The 10,227-nt window shown below is 49.6% G+C and overlaps 2 protein-coding genes across 2 annotated transcripts; one reads left to right on the top strand and one right to left on the bottom strand.

Annotated features, from left to right (window-relative positions):
* Nucleotides 1-3,384: 3,384 nt before the first annotated feature.
* Nucleotides 3,385-3,765, bottom strand: LOC142475376 (histone H2B 1.1-like). The gene has a single exon (XM_075581294.1). It carries the CDS (start codon nucleotides 3,763-3,765, stop codon nucleotides 3,385-3,387), a length of 381 nt encoding a protein of 126 aa, XP_075437409.1.
* A 5,616-nt stretch (nucleotides 3,766-9,381) lies between these two features.
* Nucleotides 9,382-9,828, top strand: LOC142475375 (histone H2A type 1-like). Its single transcript, XM_075581293.1, has one exon. The coding sequence runs from the start codon at nucleotides 9,395-9,397 to the stop codon at nucleotides 9,788-9,790; it is 396 nt and encodes a 131-aa protein (XP_075437408.1). The 5' UTR covers nucleotides 9,382-9,394; the 3' UTR covers nucleotides 9,791-9,828.
* The last annotated feature ends 399 nt before the right edge of the window (nucleotides 9,829-10,227 follow it).

Here is a 10,227-nt window from a genome sequence, read left to right as displayed (position 1 = left end):
GTCTCACCGAGTGGCGCTATTGTTCAGTCCAGATTCTGAGGCGCCTATCTCTGAGGGATATATTGGGTTGTCTTGGGGAACCGTTGCTGGGTATAAGCCCCGTAGGTACAATTTCTACTTGTCAGTTTGAATTTCCCACACCTCTTCAAACCCACCTCTGTGGGGTGTCTTAGGGGCACAGTCACCTCCTGTGTCCCGGATTGGCTAATCAGACGAGCCTCTGCTCGGTGATTAGTCAGCACCCCGTCTTCCATGCTTTGCTATTAAGACAGGTAACCTATGTAAAGACAGAAAGTTACTCCCTGCACTTCAATCAATGGGTAGCAATAAATGGGGAAATAAATATACATAGTGAAAACTAAATCTATAAGACAAAGGAGACTTTTGGTTACATCCTTTTATCAAATAATGCCAAGCTTGGTAACCAACGTCAAGGTAAGTCTCAAAAGCAGGTCCCTATGCTAAATGCATATACATGTTCTGTGAAATATACCCTGTAAAGAGCTGCCAATTTCTCATTACTATGCCATCCGAGGTTTGTGCCGGAGATAAACCAAAGTGAGGCGTGTAAGTGGAGGCGAGCAGGCAATTTGAACTTGCTATAGTGCAAATATCATCCCTGGATTACTGCGCTACCCACAGCGGACGGAGCGTGGAAGCCTCCCGGGTCAGACTTGGAAGCGGCGCCTGGCACCTAGTTGAGAAAGGATTCCCTGTTTGGGTGAGTTTGTGCCTAAACTGTGGGTAGCGCCGTCTGTCGACCTCGTTCAAAATGTGTGTGTGTGTGTGTGTGTGTGTGTGTTCCCGATGTTAAGTGTCCTTGTCTCCTGTGACTGATATCACAACCTGCAAATAATATTCACCTCCCCAGGACCAGCTGTGAGATGAGGGCCGGATCTTTTCCTGGGAGTGCGTCTGTTTCTCTCCTGGGCTTTGCATGCACAGTAGACCGTTGGCATCTCGTTTCTCAAGGTTACGTTTCCTAGACAATGGAAAATTAAATAGAAACGTGTTATTGGGAGTTTTTAAAACCCACTATTTTGGGGTGGGGAGGGGGAGATATTTTGCACACCCACAGGTTCCTAGTTTATGGTTGTGCTACTCCCCAATGTTGCTGTGATTAAGGATAAACAGCTGCTATAAAAATAAGAGTTTTCTAAGAGGTTTCAAATACGATGTTATGTCAATGTTTCTCCATAAGAGGAAACATTGAGGAATTCAAAATAAAATGTAATATATAAATAAAAATAAATATAAATAAAAAGGCAAAACCTACATCTCAGATAACAGATTTGTATAATGAGTCCATTCACTTCTCCATCTCACCATTATGTGTCTGTAGTGACGATGATGGGATAAGCTGCCTAACCAGGATCACCTTACAGTGGGGGATTTGTGGAGACTAATTAGCAGAGAAATCATTATCCTCCTGACAATGATGGATGACATTAAACTATGAGGTCACATAGAAAGCTATCACAGAGCCCTTACCCCACCTCCTCCCACCCCCTCCGCACAGCACTAGGTACATGGCCGCCGCTGCTTCTCCTCTTGCTCCTCCGTCTTATTACATGAACCACATTCACCCACCGTGCAGCCTCCGAACTAAAGCCCGGTGCGCGGGGGATCACGGGAGATGTAGTTCCGGGGAAGTGAAGCTGGGAGTCAGGGACATGCATAGTAATGTATTGCAATGGAGACCTTACTGCGCATGCCCATTATCAAGAGTCTCGGTCACCATAGAGATGATAGATGATGCACTCGGCGGCCATGATTACTTTGGGCAGATCCCATTGAGTGTAATGATAACTAAGGGCAGAGGAATGAGGCAACCAAACTGTGCAAAAAAATGTGACTGGAATAACATGGGATCTTTGAATGAATATTACGGAGCTTGGATTTAGAATAGAGACAGTAATTGAATAGATGTAAAAATGTCACAAGTGATGTTGGGATAGTGAAGGAACAGCCCAAGTGTTTCTTATTAATGCGAGTGATACATTTGTGTTGTGCTGCCTTTCTCCCTCTATAGATGTTATGGGGAATGTGGCATCTCTGGCAGTCTCAGCACCTGTACATGTGTTTTGCTCAGTTATCATTTTGCAAATTCAGGATTTTACTCAATGTTTTTCATTACATTATGGGCTATTCAAGGGATTAAACCTAAATGTATCAAGAATTATGCAGCAATGTCAGAGTCCTATTGATTTGGACTTAATTCACACCAATTCTATTAAGGGAAGCCACACAACGTGCAGTGTGTCACAGAACTATCTGGGGGTGAAACCTGTTTCAGATCACGTGAGAAATCCAGGTCTCCGGGATACACGTTAGTACCAAAGCAATACCGCCACCGTGTGGTCTGTGTGTGAATGGCAGATATTAAATCCTTTGGCCCTTTTTACCTTCTCTGTATATTTGTGTTGCTTTTTTTTTGTGTGGTTTTAGGATTCAAAAAAACAGGACGTGATAAATATTTGCGATTTAGAGTTCTGACAAGTTATCACAAAACCACATCAACTGCTACTGAAATCTGAGGAAACATGTTGCTCAGCCTTGTTTTTATACTAAAAAGGTGCAATCCCTGATAACAGATTGAACAAGGTGACAATAGAAGCCTTTAATGTAACACCTCCCAGCCTATTTAATGCAGATTTGACCGATTTCTAAATTAATGTCCAACCCAACAGGACAATGAGAAATATCACTTGTTATATTTATGTAAATGGAATAAAAAATGTGCGACAAACTATAAAAGGCCAATTTTGATAATGCAAATGCATGTGCTCGTATCTAACGCATGTGGCAAACACGGATTGCATGGTCTGTTACTAATCCCAAACTGCACTAGGATTTTCCCCCGATCAGATGCGTTATATACCATGCGGGTGTGAGGGCATCATTTCATGCACACTTATTCTGACACGTGCACATATAATCTGTATTTTAGTGAGGCTCAAAAAAAGTAAATGAGGGAAAATAATCGCAGGTTATTAACCCCAAATCCTACTTCCCGAGCACGAACCACATTACTAACACAGCAGCGCCACCCTGTGGGATGTGTGTGACCTGCAGATTATCTGAAGGGGATTCTCGGCGATTGTCACTTTGTCTGCGGTTCTCCCGCCTCTTACTAACAAAACAACACAAGTGCAGCAAACACGTGGCTGGGTAGGAAGCCAGAAAGAGCTAAAAATACATCACATAAGATACTTTATAATATATAATAGCTACAAAAGCAAATAACTGAGAAATTGCAATGTATAATAGAACACTTCCCTTTTATCCCGAGCACAGATGACATATGAGCATATCTCTTATAGTGATAAAGTGGGTGGCTCTTAGAAGAGCCTTTGTGTGTGTGGGTCAGTGATGAGATCGGGGTTACTTGGCGCTGGTGTACTTGGTGACCGCCTTGGTGCCCTCGGACACGGCGTGCTTGGCCAGCTCTCCCGGCAGCAGCAGGCGCACAGCGGTCTGGATCTCCCGGGAAGTGATGGTCGAGCGCTTGTTGTAATGAGCCAGACGGGACGATTCCCCTGCGATCCGCTCGAAGATATCATTCACAAAGGAGTTCATGATGCCCATGGCCTTGGAGGAGATGCCGGTGTCAGGGTGAACCTGCTTCAGCACTTTGTACACGTAGATCGCGTAACTTTCCTTCCTGCTCTTCCTACGCTTCTTCCCATCCTTCTTCTGGGTCTTGGTCACGGCTTTCTTAGAGCCCTTCTTGGCCGCTGGTGCAGACTTGGCTGGTTCAGGCATGTCGGGCGATGCTTCTTCTCCAAACAGCAGAGAAACAATGTCACCTAACTGACCGTTCTGTTCTGACTGACAGATTAAATCTGTCAGTGGTGATATTGGATACCGAGGCTTGGGCCTCATTACTCCAAGTTCTCTTGTTGAGTGTATTGTCGCACTCTTTAGGAAGCTTCTTGATCTGTGTTACTTGCCACAGTTGAGTTGGTTTCACAGGTTCAGCGCTGTGATGGGTCGTGGGTAGCGGTCAAATGGGTTTGCAGAGATCGCAGCAAGCTTCTTGATCAGCGGGTTTGAGTTCTGGTCCAGTTCCTTGTAGAATTTCTTGTTGAGCTTCTTTAGATGTTCATCTAACATCTCGATACCCAGTTCCCTATGAAGGTCTGCTATTCTTGTAGGAAGTGGAGCGTTGGACGCAATCCGCAGCGCCTTGTTCTGTAATTTTTGGAGAGATGATCTTTGATGTTGGTGGCAACCACTCCACACCGGGGAGGCGTATGTCATTGTGGGTCTAATGATCGCCTTGATCACATTGACTTTGCTCTTGATGGGCATGGTCCTTGTCTTCAGCAGAGGGTACAGTGCTGCCAGCTTGGTTGTTGCCTTCTGTTGAATCTTCTCAATGTGGTTTCTCCAGCTTAGTTTGCTATCTAGGATTACACCTAGGTAAGAGCTGTTTGGCTCCCATTTGACAGCCTCTCCGTTGAGGGTGATTGGTGGGTGTGCCTTGATCCTCTTTTTGGTAAACAGTGTAGCTGTAGTCTTGCTGGAGTTCAGTCCTACTTGCCAGTCGCTGTACCATGTTGATAGCATGTCTAGTGCTTTCTGGATGTTCTTAGCTACTTCTTTCTCTCTGAAGGACTGGGAGATGACTGCCACATCGTCTGCGTAGAGTGCCAGTTGAGTCTTGTGGAGGTCTGTGGGGATGTCATTCATGAAGAGGTTGAAAAGGAAAGGTCCCAGGACTGATCCCTGTGGCACGCCAGCGCGGATGGGGCGTGTTGTTGAGAGCTCTTCTCGCACAGCCACGTGGAATGTGCGCTCCCGCAAGTAGCTTGCAGTCAGCTTAATCAGGTAGTTTGGGAATTTCAGGTTGATCATTTTGTGCAGTAGTCCTTCATGCCAAACTCTGTCAAACGCTTTGGCCACGTCCAAGAAGACAACTCCAGTTGATTTGTGGATGTTGAACCCATGGCTTATTATGTCAACGACTCGCAGCAGCTGATGGTTGGTTGAGTGGTCCTTCCGGAATCCAAATTGCTCCTTTAGTAGAATGTTTTTACCAGAGGCAAAGTGGCGGAGGCGCGTAAGAATAACTTTCTCCAGGAGTTTCGACAGTCCAGAGAGCAGGCTTATCGGACGGTAGTTTGCAGGATCCCTCCGTGGTTTTCCAGGCTTTGGAAATACAATGACCTTGGCTTCCTTCCAGGATTGAGGAAAGTGCTGGAGCCGCATGCATGCATTGAAGATTTCTGTGAGGCATTCCATGGCTGCCGGCGGAAGCTTCTTGATGGCCAGGTTGGTAATTCCGTCACTTCCTGGTGCTTTGCCATTTGCCAGCTTTTCTGCAAGTTGCGTTATCTCAGTCCTGGTGCATCCTTCAAGGGTTTCCGCTTCGGTCTCTGGTAGGTGCTCGGTAAGATGCCTGTTAACTCCTTGCTCAACTTCCCGTGCTATTTTGCTGGCTTGGTTAGGCCTAAAAGTTGTCTCCAGTGTGTCAGCGAGAACCTCTGCCTTGTCCTTGTTGCTACATGCCAGGTGGGTCTGGCCCTGGATAGGTGGATTAGGCTCCTTCTTCCCGGTCAGGCGTCGGGTCATTCTCCAAACAGAGTTGTCGGATTCCTTCAGCTTGGCTGCTGCGGCCTCCCACCTCTCCCCCCGGTGTTGGCTGATTTGCTGTCGCAGTAGTCTGGCAAGTGAGTTGTACTTTACCAGAAGGTCAGGTGTGCGGAACTTCTGCCACTGGCGTCGGGCCCTGTTTTTCTCAGCAATCGCTTGCTTGATCCCGCTCGGTAGGTCGTAGATGGAGCAGCGTTTGGGCATCTGTTTTGGGACGCTGTGCTCTATTGCATGTTGGACTGCGGTAGTAAAGGTGTTAACAGCATCATCAATGTCTCCGTTGGTGTCCAAGGGGCGGGGGTTTGTGATGTTGCTCAACTCTTCTTTGTACAGGCTCCAGTTCGCCCTGGTGAAGTTGTACCTGGGTGTTTGCTGGTGGGTTTCCATCTCGTCGCCAACAGTAATGGTAACTGGGTTGTGGTCTGAGGTCAGTTCCGCCAGGGTTTCCAACTGGACAGAATGTTTCACGTTCTTCAGTAAGACAATGTCCAGGACATCCGGTGTGTGGCTTGCAGTGCCTGGGTAGTGGGTGGGTTCTGTAGGGCCAGCCACTACAAAGTCACTCTCCTTTGAGTAAGCAAGAAGAGCTTGTCCTCTGGAGTTTGCTGTCCTTGAGTTCCAGCACCGGTGTTTGGCATTTAGGTCTCCCCCGATGATGGTTGGGACAGTGGAGTCCAGCAGGGCTTCCAAGTCTCCCAAATGTAGCTTCACCTTAGGGGGGCAGTAGGTGGCAATTAGTCGCAGTGGTCCTGTTGCAGTCTTTACCTGTACTCCAGTGGCTTCAATACTCCGGAGGGGTGGTAGTGCAATCTCATTTTGGCTGACCCGTGTGTTAACAATCACAGCCGTCCCACCACCTCTGGCTCCTGTTGCCCGGTCGGTACGGTATACCCTGTGGTTCGCCAGGCTTAGTTTTTGGTTTCCTTGAAGGTGGGTCTCCGAGAGCAGAGCTGCGCATACATTCCTCGATTCCATCAGGTGAAGGAGTTCATCTGTCTTCTTGCTGATACCATTTGCATTCCACATCACGATGACAGAACTGCGTTTAGATGTTGCTGCCATGGTGGTTAGTTTCTGCGCTCCTGAGAAGGGCCGGGATGAGATTCGCTATCATTGTCACAATGGGGTGAATATCCATTCTCGCAATAGAGCTCGCTATTTTAAGGATGATCTCTAGCCAGTTTGTTGGGCTTGCGGTTCCGCCTGCGGGGTCCGGGTTGGCCGCCTCAACGGGGTTGGTGGATGGTGTCCTGAGAGTTTCCGCGTAGGTCTGTCCGTCTGGGTTTTGCATCCTCTGGGTGGATGCCGTGCCTTGGTCTGGGATCAGGTGTTCTGTGGACCTCTGTCTCTCCGGCGCCAGGCGGGTAAGCTGGTATTGAGTAGTGGGTGTCTTCCTTGGTGCCTGCTCCATCAGGTGGGGTGTCCGCTTTTCCCGTGCCTCTTGCTTTGCTTTTGTGAGGTACGGGCAACCACGGTAGCTTGCCGGGTGTGGGCCTTTGCAGTTTGCACATGTCGCTGGCTCCTTCTTCCTATCTCGTGGGCATTCCTTGGAGTTGTGGTTCTCTCCACAACACACACAGCGTGGCTTCTGGTGGCAGAATGCAGAGGTATGCCCGAGCCGTTGGCAGTTGAAACACATGGTTGGGCCTTTTCTGCCCTTTGGCGCTTCTGTGGTTACCACACAGCTACAGAGCTTGGTAATCTTGGTAAGATCTGCAGGCTGGCTCTCCGGGGTTTCTGCCAGTGTGACAATAAACAAAGGGAACTTCTTGGTCTTGTCCACCGGGGATGTCAATTGGGCTACGCTCTTGACTGGAAGTCCATGTTCCGCGAGGTCGTGGGAAATCTCCCCCACGGAGGCGTTTGCTGGTAAGCCGCGAATTACAAATTTCTGGGGCTTTAGGCGCGTCAGTGGGAAGGTGTAGTATTCTATGCCCTGCTTTGCAAAGCAGTCCGTTAAGCTCCGGTAGTCGTCCACAGTTGTGGTAGTGATCTTTGCGTGGTTCGCCCGTGGTTTAACTACAAACGGGGAAGTGCAGTGCTCGGTGAGGATGTCGACAAGGTCCTTGTGGGTCTTCATATTCCTAACCATTACCGGTGGTATGCGAATCTTTTTGGGTGGGAGTGCAGTCTCTTCATCGTTGCACCTGGGCCCTGAGCAGTCATCGGCATTAGCAAGTGGCTCGAAGCGGTTTGATGTTTTGATGCCTTGGTCTTCCTTGTGCTTCTGCATCTTTGTCTTTGCTACCGATGGAGGGGAAGAACCATTGGAGCTATCAGAGTTTGCTCGCCCTCTCTTCTTCACTAAAGTGTAGTCCATGTCTTCTGCAGCATCATGTATTGCAGTCTCCATAGGTGGCACATTTGCCTCTGCCATTATAAGGCGCAGACCAGAGCCACGCACCCGCACGGCGGCGGGCACACGGCACAAATCAGAGCCACACGCACGGCGGCGAGCACACTGCACAAATCAGAGCCACGCACACGGCGGCGAGCACACGGCACAAGTCAGAGCCACGCACCCGCACGGCGGCGAGCACACAGCCCAAATCAGAGCCACGCACCCGCACGGCGGCGGGCACACGGCCCAAATCAGAGCCACACACACGCACGGCGGTGAGCACACGGCCCAAAGCACGCAACGCAGGGAGCAAAAGCACACGGCGCAGGGGGGGGCACGGCACCAAGTTCAGGGGGGGCACAGCACCGAGTTCAGGGGGGGCACAGCACAGAGCGCAGGGGGGGCACAGCACAGAGCGCAGGGGGGGCACAGCACAGAGCGCAGGGGGGGCACAGCACAGAGCGCAGGGGGGGCACAGCACAGAGCGCAGGGGGGAGCAGAGAGCACAGGGGGGAGCACAGAGCACAGGGGGGCACAGCACAGAGCGCAGGGGGGCACAGCACAGAGCGCGGGGGGGCACAACACAGAGCACAGGGGGGCGCAGCACAGCGCACAGGGGGGGGCACTGAGCACTGGGGGGGCACAGAGCACGGGGGGGCACAGAGCACAGGGGGGGGCACTGCACTAAACAGGGGGGGGCACAGCACTAGGCAGGGGGGGGGGGGCAAGGCCGGGGGTCACAGCAAGTCACAGCTCTGGGCTCAGTACTGCACACAGAACTCATCATACAGTGCAATAAAGCTATAAAGCAAAGCGATGGGCAATGACCCACGTGGCAGCAGCAGCTCTCCCACACGTGGCAGCAGCGGCTCTCCAAACGGGCCAGTCAATACATCCCCGACTGAAACTCCGGAAGGTGGTGTCGGCGGCGGGCGCTGTGATTGGAAGTGACCCACTCGAGGAGTCATCAGCCTCTCCGGTCAGTTCAATGAATGAATTCAATGAAAGGCTCCATCTAAAGAATCATCTCTATCAATCAATCTGAAAAAGATCCTTTCAATAATAATCAATAAAACTCAAAAGCCACTCGAGGAGTCACCCACTCGAGGAGTCATCAGCCTCTCCGGTCAGTTCAATCAATCTGAATCCCTCCAATCCCCAATGAATGTCACCTAAACCCCCAGCAGCTCTATTTATAGGAGTCCTATGCAAAGTAGCAGCCCCAGCATTCTGTTCTTCTATTGGCTGACTTTATCATGTGACCGTTTATGACATCATCATTTTTCTTTCAAATTAGACGATTGGTGGTTTCAGGATTATGGAACTGATTGGCTGTTTTCAAAACTGACCAATCACAGAGGAGTTTCGGCTGCTGTCTGAGTGTATAAATAAGGGCACAGGGGGCGGGGTTTGTCACTTCTCCTGTTACCCGAGCTGCTGTCTGAGTGATACACGATGTCTGGAAGAGGCAAACAAGGCGGGAAAACTCGTGCTAAGGCCAAGACTCGCTCATCTCGGGCTGGGCTGCAGTTCCCAGTCGGCCGTGTGCACAGGCTGCTTCGGAAGGGAAATTATGCTCAGCGTGTGGGGGCCGGAGCCCCGGTCTATTTGGCCGCAGTGCTGGAGTATCTGACCGCTGAGATCCTGGAGTTGGCCGGTAACGCCGCCCGGGACAATAAGAAGTCCCGCATCATCCCCCGGCACCTGCAGCTCGCTGTGCGGAACGACGAGGAGCTGAACAGGCTGCTCGGAGGGGTCACCATCGCTCAGGGGGGTGTCCTGCCCAACATCCAGGCCGTGCTACTGCCCAAGAAAACCGAGAGCCACAAACCGGCCAAGAGCAGCAAGTGAGCTTCACACCCGAGACCAGGAGCAGAGATCCCCACATACCCAACACAAAGGCTCTTTTCAGAGCCACCCACAGCATCAAAAAAGCGTTATAGTATTTCATATTTCCTGCAGGACATGTTTTTATTATATTTCTATCTCCATTCTAAGTCACTTTAATTGTTTATGATAATAGTTCTCTTCATTTGTAAAGTAATGTATAATTAAGTCCATGTATGTGGAGGTGTCAGTTCTGTCATTAGAAACAGTACTGCGTTTGATACGACACTGCAGAAAGCAAATCAATATTTAATACCATAAAGGCACCTACTGTATATATAACTTGGGGGTGAACTTTAATTACCGACATAATGATTTTAAGGAAAAAATCCCATAAAATTGATGAACTGATTAAAGTGCATTTAGTTTGCTGGAACCATAACTATAAAGCTAAACAAAAA

Source organism: Ascaphus truei, unplaced genomic scaffold (assembly GCF_040206685.1).
Source record: "Ascaphus truei isolate aAscTru1 unplaced genomic scaffold, aAscTru1.hap1 HAP1_SCAFFOLD_1198, whole genome shotgun sequence".
NCBI lineage: Eukaryota > Metazoa > Chordata > Amphibia > Anura > Ascaphidae > Ascaphus > Ascaphus truei.
Note: the sequence above shows the minus strand (reverse complement) of the source record. Positions and strands in the feature narration are given on the sequence as shown.

Excerpts from the sequence above, each read along its gene's own strand:
- LOC142475375 (XM_075581293.1), top strand. The coding sequence starts at position 9,395 with ATGTCTGGAAGAGGCAAACAAGGCGGGAAAACTCGTGCTAAGGCCAAG.
- LOC142475376 (XM_075581294.1), bottom strand. The coding sequence starts at position 3,765 with ATGCCTGAACCAGCCAAGTCTGCACCAGCGGCCAAGAAGGGCTCTAAG.